General features: G+C 33.2%; 1 protein-coding gene across 2 annotated transcripts in view; it reads left to right on the forward strand.

The window, feature by feature from the left end:
• MAP3K7 (mitogen-activated protein kinase kinase kinase 7) overlaps nt 1-21,124 on the forward strand; it is a 63,221-nt gene that overhangs the window by 20,558 nt on the left and 21,539 nt on the right. The window contains exons 7-13 of one of the 2 annotated variants that reach the window (XM_076003109.1): nt 3,022-3,146; nt 5,502-5,630; nt 7,521-7,651; nt 9,271-9,352; nt 11,635-11,765; nt 12,434-12,563; nt 15,218-15,298. In XM_076003109.1, the coding sequence (XP_075859224.1) occupies nt 3,022-3,146; nt 5,502-5,630; nt 7,521-7,651; nt 9,271-9,352; nt 11,635-11,765; nt 12,434-12,563; nt 15,218-15,298 (809 nt within the window). The remainder of the gene's footprint in view (nt 1-3,021; nt 3,147-5,501; nt 5,631-7,520; nt 7,652-9,270; nt 9,353-11,634; nt 11,766-12,433; nt 12,564-15,217; nt 15,299-21,124) is intronic. The other variant, XM_012750957.2, reaches the window with a different exon arrangement.

A 21,124-nucleotide genomic window follows, 5' to 3' on the forward strand; every position in this document is an offset into this window, starting at 1 on the left:
AACACAATGTCCACACATAGTAGACATTCCACAGAAATTTGCAGAGTAATTACTTGCCTTTTCAGAGGAAAGCAAAAGGGCATTTCTGGCATCTGGGTGGAGATTGAAAATATTCTGAATTTCTTCATAATGAGAATCCTTGGGACTTTGAAAAACTTATAAATTCCTTAGATAAGTAGTTTAAAAGGCAAACGTTTTGGGGTTTTTGTGTATACATATTCAGTTAAAGAAAACACATATAAAATGTATTGTTCCTTTCACTAATTTCCTATGTACCTGTGACAAAGTGAAAAAGTCCCCACATATCTTGTCACACGCCACCCCCACCCCACCACATCAGTCTTTCCCGTGAGAGATGAGAGGTTCCCCTTAGAAATCAGTATAGTCTTCAATTTTCTATTCTGTTGATGCTGGTTTAAGACATTCCTTCCGGGTGTAACTTTTCACTCATGTTTAATCTGGTATACTCTACGTATGTTCCAACTCTCAGAATGGCTGTTCTTGCTAGTGTACCTTATTTCTACTTACAGACTTAAACTGGTTCTGTTTCCCCAAGTCCCTGGTAGAATAATGTTTAAGTTCTAGATTCATGACATTTTCATTTTTTAAACTTGACTCCTAAGGCTATTATCTTAGCTACCTGCCTTAACTAGTGAAGAAAAGAATGTCTGTTTTCTCTGATTATGGATATTTGATCCTCCTTCCCCCTCATATTAATACAGAGATGAATTATTAAAGCAAATTAGTGAGAATTATAGCTCTTCTCTAGCAATAAATTGACTAATGGCTTAAAGAATATAGGCACACATCAGGTACAGACAAAGCATTCTTTTCCTTGAGGAGCCTGAAACCATCAGATGCAACACCTAAAATGTCCCTTTTCCTGGGAGGCCGAGGCGGGCGGATTGCTCGAGGTCAGGAATTCAAAAAACCAGCCTGAGCAAGAGCGAGACCCCGTCTCTACTATAAATAGAAAGAAATTAATTGGCCAACTAATATATATACAAAAAATTAGCCGGGCATGGTGGCGAATGCCTGTAGTCCCAGCTACTTGGGAGGCTGAGGCAGGAGGATTGCTTGAGCCCAGGAGTTTGAGGTTGCTGTGAGCTAGGCTGACGCCATGGCACTCACTCTAGCCTGGGCAACAAAGCGAGACTCTGTCTCAAAAAAAAAAAAAAAAAAATGTCCCTTTTCTTCTACATTAGGATGTGTTTTGGTTTTGGAATAAGTGGCTAGTTAATGAACAATATATGGAGAAATATCTTACAAAAGGAAGCTATTTCCATTTTCTAACATCTTTTATATTGCATTAATTACACAAGTTAAACTATTATCCTCAATCTCCATCTAACCATACCTCATAAATTTTAGGTTTATTTAATCTATCTAATTAAACCAGATATATCCTTCTAAAATCAATTGTAGATAGGGATTCTCCTTTTGGTAGTAAATACCATTAACATCTAGGTCATTCATTCCTCTGGGCCTCTTCCTGGTTGGATCCATCTTGCAAATCATCTTTGGTGCACCTAGTATACAAATTGGAATTTAGAATTAGAATTGATTTTCCAGAAGGTACTGGGGAAAAGAAAGTTCTTTAGCATGGCTATGCTTTTATACACAGTTGAATATACATGAATACCTGCTATATCTTTCTGTCAGTGGAAAATCTGTAGATTCTGTGCTGTGATCAGGAAGAGTTCCTCAGAATGGCATGTAAAGAAAGCACCTGATAATCTAATAAGGCATTTTATATGGTATCAGATTGTGCTTGTGCCCCTATTTTATTTATCTTGCAAGTTCATTCACAGGTACAGCAGAAATTAAAATGTATTTTAAGTCTTAACTGTGTGAAAGTAAGCCTACAAAGATAATTTAAGTACAAATTTCAGTGAGCCTTGAATGGCATGGTCAAGGTTGGTGAACTATTAAAGTCTTATGAGTAAATGAGTACTAATATATTCTAAAAGTCATTCAGAAAAATTATTATGATATCTTAAATGTACCAGGATAAAACAAGGAAACCAGTTACAAAGTTCTTACAGTTTTCTTGGATTAAAAGTGTAAGTTTGAACAAGAACATTGAGATGAGGGGAAAATCTTTTTAGTTAAAGTGCATATAGAGTTAAATTGCATTTAGCCTTCTTGAATTATCAAGGAAGTATTTTTGGCAGTATGGAGATGTGAATAGTAGTTTATCTGGCTTATCTTAATCACACTGGACTAAAAGAGAACAAATTTTATAAATAATCTCTCCAGATATAAAAAGTTTATAAGATTTGTAATTAAAAGGAATCCCCATGTATTGCTGTTGAATATTAATTGCCACAGTGTGATTATGCAAATTATAGTACCCACCTCTATTTCTGTTTGTCATCAAAAGCAAAACCTTTTATGTAAGGTAGTATGCTACTTGATGATTGTAGTTAGGTCATTTGGAATCTAGGAAAGTCAGAATCTTTTTTTGTAATCTTTCATCAGGTTCCTTTAACTGTAATGGATTTGTACTCCCCCCAAACACACATATTCTGAACACAAAAATGGTTTGCAAATTGAACATTTTTAGAAGTATCTTCAAAATGAAGACATTTAAATTAAGGACCATGTTTTTCCTCTATATTGGTTTATTTAACTTTATTTTCTTAAATTACATAATGTTATTATTTTTAAAATAACACATTGATGATTAAAATCCCATTTCAGGACACCATAATGTCGACTTACTGGAAGTTTTTTAAACCCCAGAGAGAAGTTTTGGACAGAGAGAAGTATGGTCAGGAAAGATTATAGAGATATGAAAATGTAAGTCTAGCAGCCTCCCTAAGAGAGCTAAGTTATGTCAGTTAATTTTTGCTGATATTCCTCTGAACTATTAGGCTGGTATAGTGACCAAATAACATTTCACAGAAGTTGAATAGCATTCATTTTGCTTAACTCTTTCAATTTCTACAAATATCTCTTCTTGTATTGTAGAATCAAGTATTGGCCTTGTAACTTTTGACATATATATTTTTTTAACAGCTTACTGCTGGTTGCAGGGGGGACAGTTCTAAAAATTTGTGATTTTGGTACAGCCTGTGACATTCAGACACACATGACCAATAACAAGGGGAGTGCTGCTTGGATGGCACCTGAAGTTTTTGAAGGTAAAATGGCAAAAGCATGATATGATTGATAATCTGCCTTACCCTATGTGTATCCAATATGCGTTTATAAATTTTCCCCATTGCCATGGTTTTATTTCTGCATAGTGCATAATTATAAGCTATATATTGAAGTCTAAGGAGGAATTAAATAAATATAGCCTCATATCCTAAATTTTATGGCAAGGTTTCAGTTGTCTGGCATCTTCTATGCAGATTCAAGCATATATACAGTTGTTCCTCATTGTTCAGAGATTCTGTAATTGCAAAATTGTCTACTTTCTAAACTTTATTTGTAATCCCAAAATTAATACTTGTGATACATTTAGATTATTTATTATTGTCGTTATTTTCAGACATTATGTACGTAGACCATAGACCAGAGTAAATTTTGAGTCAGCCAACACATGTTCCTAACTGAGGTCATATAACAAGGCAACACTCCACCTTCTTACTTCAGCTCTTATGCTATAAACAAGTGTCCTTTTTATGATCTGTTTAGAGCCATATTTTTCCCATTTTGCGAATTTTGTTGGTGATTTTGCTGTATAGTACTGCCTAAGTACAAGAAGACTGTGATATGTCTTACAGAGAAAATACATGTATTAGATAATCTTCATTCAGGCATGAGTAACAGTGCTGTTGGCCATGAGTTCAATATTAATAAATTAATATATATTAAATACGATGTTTTTAAGCAGAAGCACACATGAAACAAGGTTATGTATTGATCAGTTGACAAAAATGTTGTGACCAAAGGCACGCAGGAACCTAGCCCTGTATTTTCCCCTAGGAGCAATTATTCAGTGTTCACGGAGACTTTGTAGAACATAAATACTGGAATAGCAGTGCTTTTTTTGTATTGGTTTCCTAATAACTAAAAATGGACAGCCCTAAAATTTAAATGAGCATGCCTTAAAAAGAATGCAAATAAGTAGACAGAAATATGATAGTAAAGACTACAAATATAGGGCAAACTTATATGTTTACTTTTTTACTTTCTTTTGTACGTCTGTTTCTCACTGAAGTCCTAAAAGATCAGTCCATAAATTGTATATTTCGTTTCTGTATAAAAACATCAAATTATCTTTTAAATCCAAGAAGTTAAATTGAAGGTGTATGATTTGTATGTTAGGAAGTATGAATGCCCATAACATTCAGACACATTGAATTAATCAGACCCTGATTTGGGCTTATTTCTTTTATTTTTGATGAGTTTAAAGTTTTTTACTTTTTTGTTTGTTTTTAGCCATCCCGGAGAAAAAGAAAATGCTATGCAACTAGTCACTTGAGTAGAGCCGTTTTGCCCTAAAATGCAATTAAAAAATTAGTGGACAATGAAGTGTTATATTGCATAAAATTGAATAATGCCTTCTGTGTCATATACAGAATACATATACTGGCATTGTTTTAAAGTTATATACTTACGTAATTTTTTTGTTCTCCAAAATTTTTTGTTCTCCAAAAAAAATATATCTTTCGGTAAGTTAAAATGGCATATTATGGAGAACAAAAAGATTTGTTTATACAAAAGACTAATAGTTACCATTGTCTAAAGCAACAAAACTGAGATTATTAGGCTATGTAGACATCTTCATTTCTGAAAAACATCAGCTGGCTACACCTATATCCTAAATTAGATTGTAACATTGTAATGCCACGTTACAGTGTACTACTTAGCATGTAAAGCTATCACTATAAAAACTGTTCATTCTTAATGGTGTGTTGGGGTTTTTTTGTTGTCTTAGAAGGGGGTTTTTTTGGCTGTTTATTGTACTGATTCACCCAACAACTTAGTAGTCCTACAAATTTTGCTGTATAATCTAATCTTGCTAGTTACTGTAAATTTGTTATCCATAATTGTCATTACTTAAAGCTTATGTTTAAATTTGAAAATTAAGAATTTTATCTCACCATATGTGGAGAAAAAAATGCAGCACTAAATTAGAAGGTTCTTTTGCTTTGATAGCAGACTCATGCTATCCTATCAGAGAATGGGAAGAAAATTTAAGATTAAAATATTACAGAAAAGAATGTATAAATGTTTATGCTCTACCCCAAAGAAAGTATCAGTCTAAATACATAAAAGACAAGGCCTGTGCCTCTTGAGTAAAAGGTAGAAAATAACTGACTTTCCAAAGAAGATTTTTAGTGTATTCTTGATTCTTAATTTATTTAAAAATGTATTTATTGAAAAGACTTAAAGTGCTTCAGAAAGATTAATTTCTTAGCTCCACATGTGATAACCTCTTGTTTTTATCCAAAATAGCCATTCTTAAAATTTATGAAAGCAGTTGTTTCTTTAAGTCATACAGAAAAAGAGTTTTGAGATTATACTACCTTTTTTTTTTTTTCTAGGTAGTAATTACAGTGAAAAATGTGACGTCTTCAGCTGGGGTATTATCCTTTGGGAAGTGATAACACGTCGGAAACCTTTTGATGAGATTGGTGGCCCAGCTTTCCGGATCATGTGGGCTGTTCACAATGGTTCGTGAAAAGAAATTTTTCTTGAATGTACTTTGTACATTTTCTATTTGAAAGATTGTTCTTGTCCCCTTCCCCAAAGAAGACCATTTGTTTCTAACATTAAAATGTGATAGTCTTTGTTACCACAGAACTTTCCTGTCACCAGTCTCCGCCCCTCTCCCTGCCCCAAAGTCCCACAGAACTGGCTTGGGAGCAGTCCTGGCCTTCACCTGGAATTCAGGACATTTACTGGCTGTGCTGATTAGGGAAAGGCCGTCAGTACACAACCAGAGCCAGCTGTCTAGCTTGGTGCTCTCTTAGGGATAGGGAAGCATCAGACTAGACTGTGGAAAAACTAAAATAAATACATAAGTAAAATCTTGGGGAGCCTTTTTCTCCCGAGGAGGCAAGGATCTCACAGAGGAGAGAAAGCAAAGAATAAGAGTTGTTACTTAACCTCATAGGCAAAACACAAAGTAATTCACATACCCTTTATTTTTATATTCTCACCCATCCTTATGAAATGAGTCCTATTTCCTCATTTTACCAGTTAGGAAACTGAGACCTAGAAAGGTTAAATAACTTGCCCAAGATCCAAGATTAGTTACATGATAGAACTGGGATTCAAATCCAGATCTTTCTGACTTGAATAGCTGTAAATTATATTGACTTACAGAGTCAATGTCCTTTCATCCCTCCTGTTCCTTTTATACCTCTAATAATGATGTTTTAAATTGCATATGATGTTGGAATGCATCTTCTCCATTAATAAAGTTATTTTACATTTGCTTTAGGAAAATAAGCTCTTCATGAAGTACTTAACCTTCCTAACTTTAGCTTCACTCTCAGTTATTGCAATTCTATCAGATTATTATAATCATTCTGATTAATGACATTTTTATATCTTCCACAAGTGATAAAAACAAATGTCTAAGGCCAGGCTCGGTGGCTCACACCTATAATCTTAGCACTCTGGGAGGTTGAGGCAGGCGGTTTGTTTGAGCTTGGGAGTTCAAGACGAGCCTGAGCAAGAGCGAGACCCCGTCTCTATAAAAAAAATTAAATTAAAAATAAATAAATAAATGTCTGCCTGCTATTTAGGTCATTCATATAACTTATCAAACAGTACCATCATCTAAGTAATCTTAGCTATTTTTGCCAGTTTCCTGTACTGCCTTATTACCTTTAGTGTCATAGAGAATGCTAGAACATTGACTAAGAAACTTTGCTTGCTTGCTTTCTATCAGCTGTCAGTAAATAGCTGAATGTCAGTGAATTAAGGAGTAAAAGAACTAACTTGTTGATTGATAAAATTGTTAATTGATAAAATTATAAAAATCTCCTTATATTTGAGGACTTCTTTAAGTAGGAACCTTACTAATAATATTACAGGTTTGGTAATTACAAAAGGTTGGCAGTTTTCAGCTTGTGAAATGTAAAAAGACCCTCCCCACAAAAGGGTCATTTGGTAGTCAGTGAGTATAACACTGTAGTTGACCTCTTTTTAGATATGAAAGATGATTTTTCAAACCCATTTGCAATTGAATCTGAAAAATCTAAGAAAAGTTTTCTCAAGCTACTATTTTACTTTTCTTAACACATTAAGCCATTGTTATTTGTTAAAAGAGTTTATAACAAATCAAATATTGTTAATTCTCAGCCTTACTAGAATGTACTATAAAACTTTTTATTTAATTTTTTTAAAGATGTAGTTTATCCTTTATGAAAATATACATAGGTAGAATAAATGTTAACCTAAAGAACAGAAAGCATACTTTTATTACTCTAAATTATAAATCATAAATTGCAGGATCTATAAAATAAATACTGCTTTGGAAATACATATAAAAAGCTTGCACCATTCTTTGGGTAAATACATTCTTTCCTCCCTCCTCTAATTTTCAATTATAGGTACTCGACCACCACTGATCAAAAATTTACCTAAGCCCATTGAGAGCCTGATGACTCGTTGTTGGTCTAAAGATCCTTCTCAGCGCCCTTCAATGGAGGAAATTGTGAAAATAATGACTCACTTGATGCGGGTATAATCCTTCTTTTGAGGGGCTTTGGATTTAGGGGAATTTAATATATGCTGAGTTTTAATGGGATTTCAAAGTAAAAGAAACATTATCACTATATTCTGCTTTATACTTTTCTGTATTTTCTTAATTAGAATGAGCTTTCATTACTCATATAATCACAAGAGGAAATGTTATTTTGAGGGAGAAATCTAGTTCTTTATAATGGAAAGATGGCTAGTCTAGGTTTCTAGACTTGCTTTTCTCCTTACATTAGTGAACAAGTACGTTTGTTTCTGGGCCTGTTGCCTCATCTGTAATGTAAGAGGAAACTGAATTAAATTATCTCTAAAGCCTTCACAGGACTTATGTATATTGTGACTCCAATACATGCTAAACTAAATTTTAGTGCTTTTTATAGCAATCTTCATCAAGCATTCAGTCATTTATATAAGACAGGAGAGAGATTCCATTCTCAGACACATTTATTTATTTGAGTGATTTTTACTATTCAGTTTTTGTTGCATATTTTTAGGTTTTCATATGCCAATACAAAATTAAACTTCTAGGATTTATAGACTATTTTAATTTAGAAGAATTCTTTAAAAATGATTACCAAATTGTTTCAGTCTATAAATTAAACACTTTTAGAATTATTTGAAATATTTTCGGCCTCTAGTTTTTGGTATACTAACAAAAACTGTCAATTGGTACCTTGGCTTTAAAAAGTATAAGTACTTAAGAAAGTGCCTGAATTTCAGAACAGTTTGTTCAGTAGAAGAATCTTGCAATCTACTTAAATACAAATAAAATGATGCCCTAAATGATGAAAGATTAAATGTGTTCAGTCAGTTGAAAATTACTTAGGCAAAGCAGGCAGACCTAATCTGATTAAAATTTACCATCATATTTGAATACCAGCTATGTTATATAGAACTCTAGTCCCTAAAGGTATGTACATAAGAAAACAACCTAGTCTCTCGAGTCAGATAACTTAAAATTTTGTGATGTATGAATTGTTTGAATTGTGAGTGTGTTTATACTTGCTTTGTCTAATTTGAGGGGAATATATTTCCTTTTTTTCCCCTAAGTTCTAATTTTTTGGTCCAGTGAATACTTTTAACATTATGTCTCCAATTTATAGAAAGACATCCATAATCTATCCTCTTGATATTTAAAATATTAGTTCCAACAATTATTCTTTAGTATACCAGTCTCAGTTGTCAGACTAACAATCATCGCAACAATTGAAAGTTTACATCAATGCTATAAGAACATAAATTAAATGTGTTTTAAATAATTATGAGGAATGATACTCTTCTATTTCATATGTTCCTCTAGAGAAATCTTTGTTGTTTTCTTTAAGACTATCTAGACTCCATGTAAAATAGATTCTTAAGTAGGCACATGGCATTGATCACACTTGAAATTCAAGGAAGAATCCAGTATCATCATCTTTGTAAAATCAAAAACTTAAGCAACTGCAAATTCATTATATACTTGAGAGAAAATAAAGCATCATCTTTGCTATAGTTGGATCCCATGACAAGGAAATAATTCAGATATACTCTTTCAGTTAATCATAGCAGGGTTTAATTTGTATAAAAGAAATTTTAAGCTGTGATTTACTTTTTTATATATAGTATTTTCCAGGAGCAGATGAGCCGTTACAGTATCCTTGTCAGTATTCAGATGAAGGACAGAGCAACTCTGCCACCAGTACAGGTGAATGGATGGAAAGAGTAATAACTTGATTTTTGATTTTTTTTTTGTATCTATTCCCATGAAATTATAATCAAGAAGCAATGAATGGTGTCTCCATTTGCATTTTAATTCCTTCATTTCATATGATTGACTACAATTTGGGTTTCCAGGTGCATCATTCTTCATGAAGCACCCAGATTAAAGAGTTATTGAAGACTGGCTTCCAACTCTTGGGATTTTTGCAGTTATGCATAAAAAGATTGGATATTGTATTGCTGTGAATGTCATTCATAATTTGAAAAATAATTTTTACATGGTTACTGCTAGATCAAGTCATATTAGAAATTATGGAAAATGTACATATTTCTTCATCATTTAGTTCTCTTCTACAGAGACTCTTATTTAAGAAGCTGTGTTTAGTTAAAAGTTCCCAGTTTTCTAAAATATGAAGTAGTAGTGGGATACATAGTTTGTAGTTTGTAGAAACTAAAAGGTATGTGTGTGCGTATACACATATATTGACCCTGAACTTAAAATTTTATTTTTATTGACAAATATTTTTATTGGTCTATTTCTCCCACCTCAAGAATAGTTTTATTTATTGTAAGCTAGTTTACTGTTTGGCTAGTTATTCTCAAATTCCAGTTTTACTGAAAATGTTCAGTAAAAATATGAATAATTTTCAGCTTTCTAACCCCGATCCTAAACTTGCTTGGCTAAACCATAAGCCTGATTCAGTCCAACACTCAGCTTCCTCCTTGCCTGCACCAGTGCAGCTGAATGGGGCTGGAGACAGCACATGTGTGCTATCCTCACATGCATATTTAGTGCTGCTGGACAGTTGTCCTACATTTGAGTTCATCTCCTCTCTCTTAGATGTCTTAATTTTATACTTTAGCCTCTCCTTGGACTTCATACGCCTCCTTTCCACTCCTCATTCTCAGCTGACCTTGTTCTCTTGAGTAAATTGGAGTAATCAAGAAGGCAGCTTCCACAACTTCCCTCACTACATCCACCCACCTACACGCACCTGTGCCCATCTAGTCTGCATTTTCTTCAGTTACCATGACTGAACTATCCATGCTTCAAGCCAAAAGCAAACCTTTTTACTTGTCCATTACATCCCATCTGCCCTTCCCAGAAATTCTCCCCTCTCTCATATCATGAATTTTAGCCTTTCTACTGGGATCATTCCCAGAGCATATATAGTCTGTATTTGCATTCTCTAGCTTCTCTCTTGTGCTGACTCCACTCAGACTTACATTATACCACTACTCTTGTCAAGGTCATTAGTTATCTCTACATTACTAAATCTAAGGAATGATTTTCAGTTCTCATTTTTGATTCTTAGCAACATTTGACATAGTTCATTGCACTTTCCTTCTTAAAGTACTTTCTTCAATTGGTCTCCAAGATACTCTACTAGCCTGGGTTTCATCTTAGCTCTCTGGCCATTTTTTCTCACTTTTCTTCCTTCCCTTCCTTTCCTTCTTCCTTTCCTTCTTTCTTTCTTCTTTTTTTCCCTTTTTTTGGGGGGGTACTCTTTTTCTCTCTTATGTTTCACTTTGGATAGTTTCTATTCTTCCTTCCTTTCTCCCTCCCCTCCCTCATATCCTCCCTCCTCTCCTTTCCTCACTCTCTCCCTTCATTCCTTCCTTCCTTCCCTCCCTCCCTTCCTTCTCTTCCTCTTCTTTCTCCCTTCTCCCTTCTGTCCCTCCTCTTTTTCCTTTCTCTGCTTCCCAGAAAAGTATGCTCTTTGCTAGTTATTCCTCATCTCTCCAACCTGTAAACGTCAGAGTGCCCAAGGCCTCTTCATTTGGCCTCTTCCCTTATCCATCTACACTCATTTCCTTGGTAACCCCATCGACAGCTTTATATGCCATCTATTTGCTGGTATTTTTCTCCATCCCATACCTAAACTCTGCACTCATATATCCAACTACTTGCTTTATATCTACTAGGAACTCAACATTTTCCAAATTGAGTTCCTGATACTTCCTTCAAACTCACTCCTCCTGTAATCTTCCTCATCTTTTTTAATAACCCTCAGTTCTACTCGCTCAGGCTAAAAATCATAAGTTATTCTTGACTATTAGAAGACTATTTAGGCTTCTTGGTTCCTCTTTTGTGCTATCCTTAAGTTTCATTTAAAATGGGTGTTTTTTGGGGTATCTTCATTAGCTTGAAAACTCTTATTTCTATTTATGTCTTGCCAGTTTAGAAAAGAATTTAAATTACATGTTATTGAATAAAGCATTTGTACTATTACCCACCTATAGTCATAAATGTTTCTTCTTTCCTAGGCTCATTCATGGACATTGCTTCTACAAATACCAGTAATAAAAGTGACACTAATATGGAGCAAGTTCCTGCCACAAATGATACTATTAAACGTTTGGAATCAAAATTATTGAAAAATCAGGCAAAGCAACAGGTTCGTTGTTATTAAAAATAAAATTGTATGATAGCCTTACCAGTAGTCCTAACATTATACTAGCTGAAATTTGAATTATGTGCAATCTTCTATTATATGAACCCTGAATCTTCTTCCTGAAGCAGAAAGGTGAGCTTAAGACGAGAGATATATAATGAGATTATGAGATTCTCCTTACCATTTATTACCAAATTGTTTTCCCTTTCATTGATTGCTACCTTTGCCAACTCTGTAACTCCCTCCCAATGATAATTCCTAACTTTAATGGTTGATAGTTAAAAATGTAAAATGAGTATATTTCAGCTACACTACCCGGTTAAAGGAGTTGTCCTAAATCTATCATTTCATGTTGTTCAGATTTATTATATTCTTGCCATTGTTTGTTTAAAAATATTTTAAGGAGTGATTTTATTCATCTTACTTTAGACATTTAGGTTAATAATTGAGACATTTAACTCCCAACTGTAATGACGGTCCTTTCATGCAGATAGGTCGTGCCTACAGCTTACTCTCCCTTACTGCTATAGCTTCCTCTCCTTGAAAACTTTTCCCTCTTCAGAGCAGTACAAGATCCTTAAGAATCCCACTTCGTGTCTTCCTCCTAAGCTGTCCAAGATTTCTAAATCAAAAGAACTTCAGTAATTCAGATTGATCTATAATTTTAACAGAGTGAATCTGGACGTTTAAGCTTGGGAGCTTCCCGTGGGAGCAGCATGGAGAGCTTACCCCCAACGTCTGAGGGCAAGAGAATGAGTGCTGACATGTCTGAAATAGAAGCTAGGATTGCTGCGACCACAGGTAAAAAGGAACCACAGGTCTGAAGAGAGTGAAAATGTATGTAAATCATTTTGACATGATAGTTTCAGTCGTTTCCATGGGGATGTCAGAAATGTTTGTGTCTTATGTATTTTTTTTAAAGTAGGAAGTAGATTTGCAATGGATTTTTCTAAGCTTCTAGCAATAGTTTATACATTTATCTCAAATTCCAAATAAGAAAGGTATGACTTGTAAAATTATTCACATTATAAAATATACCTTCCTAACTATAGATTTTATCAAATATCCTTCTTTCTGCTCAAAGATGAGCTGGAAGTCTAAGTGAGAAACTGAAATTTTGCCAAAGCTAGAATGCTTTAGGAGATTTTGAATGATTCAACTAGATTTTTGTGCTGAACTCAAATAATAACAAATATTTTGTATTGCAATCAGCAGAAAAATGTACTAGAGCCAAATATGATTTGGCCTTACTGTTGGCTCCTTCTTCCTTCCAGTGGCAAAAATAGTTAAGCCGCTTGTGGGTAATTCTTTTAATTGTATAATAAAAATGATAATTTTGTTGGATCTTGAAAAAGCTAGCATTTAAATTCCATTTTGTCAGTTCGTATCATTGTCATTATTAATCATGGAAGAACTGGTCAGCACAAAAACAATCACATGTTTTGTGTCCTAAGCAAATAGACAACCTTCTTGTCTAACCAGGTTTCATTTTAGTGATACCAGTTTAATTTGGAGGGTTTTTTTCTGATTTTTCCCGGGGATGGAGGGGAGCTGCTTATAAAAGTAAACACATTTCTGTTGTGTCAATTGTGGAAATGTAAACAAGCCTAAAAAATTAAACTTATATAATTACCCCACTCAGACATAAGCACTTAACATTTTGGTGTATTTACCTCTAGTCTCTTAACTATATTTGTGTATAAAAATATATTTCCTTGTGTATTCACATATACAATTTTTAACTTAGCTAACCAAGTTTTATTTTTTAGGTCTTTTTTTTTTCATTTATTTGTTTTTGGGTTTTTTTCCTAAATAGAGTATTGTCGTTGTGTGTGGAGCTCTTTTCAGAAAGAAGTCAAGATGAACCATCATACTAGTCTTCAACTAATCCTGATCACTGATTTTATCAGCTAGCATTAGAATCTGTTATATATAACAGAATATCCAAAATAACAGTGTCTATAACAAATAAGCCTTATTTTTCACACATATACAAGTCTGGAGGTAGGCTCCATGATCATTAGGCAACTGGTCTCCTCCTATCTATGTGCCACAGCCCCTATTGGATGGCTTCCAGCCTCAAGGTTACCTCACGATCCAGAATGACTGTTAGGGTTCTAGTCATCACTTCTACATTCCAGGCAGCAGGAAGGAAGAAATAGGGAAAGGGCAAAAGGACATCCACATTCTTTGAAGGAGCTTTCCCAGAAGTCCCTCCTAACAGTTTCCACATAGATGTCATTGGCCAGAGTAACATGGTCAGATGGCAAGGAGGGATCTATAGTCCTTTATCTGGGAACTTTACAGTCCTAAATAAAATTGGGTCTGTTGCAAAGACAAAAGGGAAGAATAGAGATTGGTGGGGGACTAGCAGTCTGCCACAGTTGGATCTTCAGAAACAATCAAGTTGAGTGGAAGTCACCAGCCACTAATAAGCCCTTCTGGTCTCCATGAGTCACAAGTATTTCTTTGGTGCATGGTTGTCTCAGTGGAGTGTCAGATGAACCCTGCTCACAGGGACATACCCTCACACTTTGGGGAGGTTTTTTCATTTCAGGGATATTCAAGATAGATCTGCCAAGTATTAATTGCTACCCTAAAACAGAAAATAGTATTATAATAATAGTTTTATGTCTTTGCTAGTATCATTTTTCTAGTCAAGCACTGGTTTATAATTATTCTTTATAGAAATGGTATTTCACTAGAATAAAGATAACCACACACATTAAAATTATCCTATTCTTTCTGCCTAAATGTAGAACAAATGCTATTGTACACCCTTTGAATTTTATGCAAATTAAATTTTTTAGTGAATTATCTTACACAGAAAGATCCATACTCCCCAGCCTTTCTACGACCTTCATGTTTAGTGGAAATGTACCCTAAACTTTGGAAACTATAGTAAATATTCAGTCTACTAGAAATATTTATAGGCATTTATAACTACAAAAGCATATACATTTCATACTTTGATTCAATAATGATTATTTAATAATTGAATTTTACTTATAGCACACTTCAGGAATCACCTAACTTGAACATTTATTCCTGTGTTTGTGTAATTAAAACACATATGGCAGCTTATTTCTTTTTAACTCCTTTTTTCCATCCCTCCCACTCCCATCACATATCAGTGGTTTCACCTAGGTAGACTGTTTCTATAAACACATCTGAAATTTAGCTTTCTCATTACCTTGCAGCTTTGTCTCTGTCCTTTCTTTTTTTTTTTTTTTCCTGCTAATTAAAACCAGTGTGTGAAACATCTTGGTAGTTGTTTGCTTTTTAATCACGCCTTTTCTAAGCATGGATGAAAAGTTAGATGGTTCTGCATGCCATTCTGCATGAAATGTTATTAACATAACTATTTGAATATTTTTCTATTTTTGTAGTTAATCGTTTTCCGTGTTACTATTTGTGGTTGTTTGCATGTATACTGTATATATGTGTTTTTGCAGCCTATCCCAAGCCTAAACGGGGCCACCGTAAAACCGCTTCATTTGGCAACATTCTGGATGTCCCTGAGATCGTCATATCAGGTATCATAGACCACTTGAATTGGTCTAATAGCTGTGGAACCGGAATAATGATCCCTGGTACTTTGAGAATGCTTTTTGCTCCAATTTTTATAGGACATGAAAATAGATACCTTGCATGCAGTAATTAGGGAGACAGAGTGAAAACTATACATTTATTCAGAAATGGACTTGAAAAGATACCTCAGATCTCTAATAATGAGGATAAAATGGAAGACAGAGTAAACCTTTTCACAAAAAAGAACACTAACCCAGAATTTTAGCATCTTCATCTTATCTTTTAAGTGAGCATGAGCTAAACCCAGACCATTTTTGCACCCAGCAGAAAGAGGAAACAACTATTTTAAATTTTTTGTTGTCCTTGGCCCCTTTCCTTCCTCAGTTAACTACTTTTTGGGCTCCCTTTCTAGGCTTTCTATCCCAGCCTCTTTCTGTTGGTAGCAAGTAAACATGAAGTTGAGAGAAGAGAGTTGCTAAATACCATTTTGCCTTAACCTAGAAAACCAAAACAAAATAAAACTAAATGATATTTGCTGTTTTGCAGGGTATCTTGCCAAAGAATAATGTAAATAAGTGGTCAATTCTGGTTCTTATGTATTATATAAGAAAATCTCATAAATTCCATCTTTTATACCTAACTTACACATGGTACTTTAGTGTCTCAAATTGAGAAACTGATTTTATTTATAGTTAAATATAAATCACCATTTTAATAGAAACTTAAATGACATATTGCATTTCAACATTGGTTAATATGTGTTATCAAAATTATTATTTATTTATCCCTCTGCTTTAGGTTTTCCTTTACCTCTTTAACCAAAATCTTAATAAGGAAATATATAATATTTTCCATATACATTCATGAGTGTGATTTGGATGAATTCTTCAACACTCTGTCCTTTGCCTGTGATTGTGCTTTTAGCATAGTGTTTATATTATAGTTGAATACTTAATGGTTCTTCCCTCCTAAACTGAAAATTCTGTGAAGATAGAGACCGTGTTTTTATTGATTATTCTGTTGTTGTGTTATCATTGATTGTGTCAGCAGTAGCTGGCTCATTGCTTCTCATATTAAACATATTAACATGATATTTAATAAATATCTATGAGCAAACCATTATTGAGCATCTATTGGCTAGGAACTAGGATACAAAAATAAAAATTTTACAATTCTTAGGTGTCATTTTGTCTATACAAAACTATTTTATATTAGAGTATTTTTCCATTGGTTATCAAAAGGGTTTCTTATTTTATAACATTGTTACTATTGCTATTCAAAAAATAGAGTTAATTCATTCTTATGTAGTAATTTTTATTTATTGAGTCTGGACTGTTTTAGAAATTAGCAAAGTATTTGAGATCATTTTACCTCCATGATGAAAGGTACTATGTATACTTTTCAATAATACTTTGACTAAAGAAGTGGCAGTGTTTAAGTTTACATAGTGCTGAGCTGTGATTACCTTAAATGTTTCAGGGAATAAGGAAAATTTAGACAAATGACAGTATAATCTTGGTCCAGCACTTATGGGCAAGCAATAAGAACATAAATATGGCAATATAGCCAATACTATACAAGATAATGGGGGAAGAAGGGGAGGGGAAAGAATAATAGTTTACAGCTGACAAGTGCTACTGGCATACAATGAGCAGAGGCCAGGAAAGCATCCTACAGTGCACCAGACAGCCCCTCACAACAAAGAATTATCCAGCTCAAAATATCTACAGTACCAGTGCTGGGAAACCCTGCTTAGATGTCCTTTGTGGCCTGCAAAGTAGCTTAATAGCTTATATCATCTTAATCGACCTTAATGACAGCCTTGTAACGAGGTTATCAGATAAAATTATAGCTATTTTTTTACAATTGAAGAACTTAGATCTGATGATGTTAAGTAGCTTTCCCAGAATTACACAGCCAGATCTTCTAAATCACATTTTTTGCTCTTTTAAGTCAGAGAAGATAGACTAATTCTGTCTTGCTCCTCCTTAGGGTTCATAGTAAGGAGAGCTCTTTAGCCAGGGAGACCCTCTTTTATGACATTGGGTTCTTAAAAGTCAGGAAAGCTAAATTCTCTTAATTGCCAGAGCAACAATGCTATTCAAATGAAAGTATTCAATAATACCTTTATTAAATATTTTTGTTAGTTTTTTTTTTTTTTTTTTAGATATCCAAACATTAACTTAAACTGTTGTACTTTCTTTAATACAAGAGTGCAAGTTATGGAATTGAAACTGATGGACATGAAAGCCAAACATTAATGTGTTCCTAGGTCACATTTTAAAATTAAATATAAAAATACAGCTCACCCTTTGTGAATATTCAAATTTCCAGTATGACATTTTAAATATAAAGGAAGATGATATTTAATTTCCTGATTTCTTAATAACTTCTAGAATTTTTTTGCTCTAAGTGGATTTCCCACAAGTTCTGTGTTATTGCCAAATACTTCTTGATATATCCAAATTCTTATTAATTAGCATTGGAACACAGTTGTAAGCATTTTTTAAAATACAGTTTTCTTTTTTTAATCTGTACAGAAAGTAGTTTCAATAATACTTCCCTTTGACCAAGTGCAGTATATACTGAGTCTAATGTACTTCTTGGAATGAACTGTCTCTCTTAATAAGAGCATTCCTTCTAGCATCACAAAAAGTTTTCACATGTACATCTTTATAATGACAAAAATGTCTAACCTAATCATGGGTAAAGAAACACAAAGACCCTAATCTAATCTTATTTTTTGCCAGCTCTTCAAACTGTTATGTATTATGCCATCATTCAGATATGGAAGAAAAAGCAACTTAAGGCTAACAGCAATGTTCATCAATTTAATAGTTTCTCTAGTCATGCAGAAATTGACCTTTAATCCTTCAGGACTCTCTCTGAATCAGAATGTAGTTTTTTATACCTCGTCTACCTCATTCCTAGCTCTGAAGAAGTATTGGCACACTTTGGTAGGATAAGCCTCTCTTCTTCCCACTGTCCGCCTGCTCTTCAAGTGTGAGCTATAGATCAATCTGCCTTCTTATTACCAAGCAAGACCCAAGTTAAGAGCAAATTATCAGTAGAGTGCATATGACATTTTGCTGACTCTTCATTTATGGAGAAGATCCTGCCAAGTAGCATTGTGCTACCTAAGCAAAGAAAATGTAAATGTGGAAGGTTCCTACCCAAGATTTAGATCATTTGACCTGCAATTTTCTAATAACATTTGCTTATTAAATATTATAAGCTGATAAATTGGAATAGGCTTTGAGAAAAGGAAATAGGCTTTCTTAAATATTTTCCATTAAAACTTGAGTTTTAAAAAGCATAATCCTCCTTTTCAACCAGTACTTTTTAATTTGTTGTATTTCTATTTGCAGAAAAGAGAATGGGTGGCAGATTATTGGATTTTTCAAGTTTTTCTAAATATTTTTTCTTTCAGGACTTTAATAAGGGCAATAAGAATACAGATCTTTGCTTGGATTTTCTTTACTTTCCTCCATATTTTATGTTTGTTACTATCCAAGCTTCCAAGAATCTATTTTTCTACCTTCATCTCAAAGACACAAATGAAATAGGGATTGTGATTGTGAAAGTATATCATACATTCTGATAACAATTCTTTTGATGTTAGGAAAATATCTATATTTTACTTTTTTTAAAAAAAAATCCAAATGTCAAAGATGAACAGGTAAAAGATGCCTAAAAATTACAAAAAAGGAGCAAAAACCTTTTCCAGTTTTAAGCATAGAGCAAGAACATAAGTAGTTAAGAAAGCAAATTTTATTCATGTTAGTGACATCAGTAATCAAGGAAGATCAGCAGTCCTGCTCTGGAGTCCTTGTGTGAGTAGTTATAGCACCTAAGAAAATCAACTGTGATTATAATGCATTTTGAAACCCACTGGAAAAAAATACTGATGTGTTCATACATACATACCAGCTATAAAAGGTTTAATTGAAACATTGGTCTTGGCACTTCTACTCTAATATAAAATTTGTTATACATAGTTTATACCAGCTTAATTGCTATTATCAAATGAAGTGAATTTCCAAAATGTGATTTGCAGAAGTAAAATTTTTCAAATACTGATATTATAATATATTACAAATATACCTTGAGAAAATTAGCTAAACTGGAAAATTTTATAGAATATTTATATTTAAACAGTTTTGTTAATGCTATTATAATATCATAATTGATAACTCAGAATTTATTTCTTAGTTTAGACTAAATTATAATACAAGATTTCATTTTAAGCACTGGAAAATTTTCTCATCCATTCTATGGATAAGCATTGCCTTGAAGAACTTCAATTTGAGAACCTTGAATAATGTTGCTTTAGTATACCTTTTGTTTTTTTCTAAGCCTAAAATAATATAATATAATATTTGAGATTGATAGAATGCCTTGACCAAAGAGGATTTTCTATCTTACATACTCTTATTAAAGATATAATAAAGAAAATTGAATGTGCAAATGTTTTTGAATCAATCTTATTAAAATATTTTAAATATTTTTGTCCAATTCCCTGAAGAGCCTGAATTTAATTGATATTTATTATTTGTAATATCATCTTAAAGCTAAAAAGAAACCTTAGGTGTCCTTATGATTTCAGCTGTATTTAGATCTTTCAACTGAAAAAAATTTAATGAGTATTCACTTTTAATTTCAGTCAAGGACATTTATACAATATTGTATATTGGTTTTTTGCCAAGAGTATAAGTAGTAAAATGAAATGAGTAGAATGTGGAAAAATCCAAACATATTTAACAGAAAAATAGATGTGTAGTTAGGTTTCTAATACTTATGTGTTGTTGCCCTCCTTCACAAGTTCCAAATATCAGAGCTTGACAAACAGATTGACTTTGTAGAACACCAGATAACTGGAATTAGAGATACTTTTCAAGGACACCTGGACACTATTTTGCTTTCTCCACTAGGATGAAAATACCGTGTTTCTTATATTATATTTGGTTCAAGAACTAGATATTAATGTTTTTAAGCATTTGTTTAACTAGAATTATGCAAATTATTAAATATTTCACCCTGAAAAGTGCAGCACCAATATGAAGAGACAGTGAGATAAAGAATTCAGTTTTTCTAGATCTGGCAGTTTTTCTAGATCTTCCTACCTTACACAGATAAGTGTCATTAGCAGTTGTTAACCTTTGACTGGAGATGCTGGGGCCCAAGGGGTGCTATACTATTAATTATAATTAAACATTATACCAATTTCTGTGTATAGTCACTTCACTTTTAATAAAATTCTGTATTTTTGGATAATTAAATAGGGAAGTTAATGTAACCTTACAATGAATGCTTTAGGTAATCTCTCTACTATGTTGTAGTCTACTGAGATCACTTTTTGTAATCTAAAATGTCAAACTCTAACCTAATAAAAGTGGTTTATTAGAAAGCAAAAATATCAGTAATAATTGTTTTCCTTTAATAGGAAAACAAAAAACCTCACTGAAGGGCCTTTTTAATGAAAGAGCCAGAATTTGTTGGAATTAGTAAAGGAATATGAAATTTGTGGCAGCTAAAATGAAAACACATGTTTAAAAAATACGTATTCAGTTTACTGTGAAGCAGTAATATAATTCTACAGTACATCAAGCTGTACAAATTTTTTAAAATCTTGTGTATTTTACATATGAAGAGAATAATATCCTGTAATTTCTAATATGCAAAACTTACAAATCTCAAATTTTCTAACATTTAGGTTAAGAGATGTCTCCAGGAAAATGTAGTGTTGGTTTTTACATGAAAAGAAGAAAGTCTTCAGGAAGTTTGAGAAATAGAAAGATAAGAGTAGTGAAGGTAAGGAAAGCTATGGAACT

The sequence above is a fragment of the Microcebus murinus genome, chromosome 5, assembly GCF_040939455.1.
Source record: "Microcebus murinus isolate Inina chromosome 5, M.murinus_Inina_mat1.0, whole genome shotgun sequence".
Lineage (NCBI taxonomy): Eukaryota > Metazoa > Chordata > Mammalia > Primates > Cheirogaleidae > Microcebus > Microcebus murinus.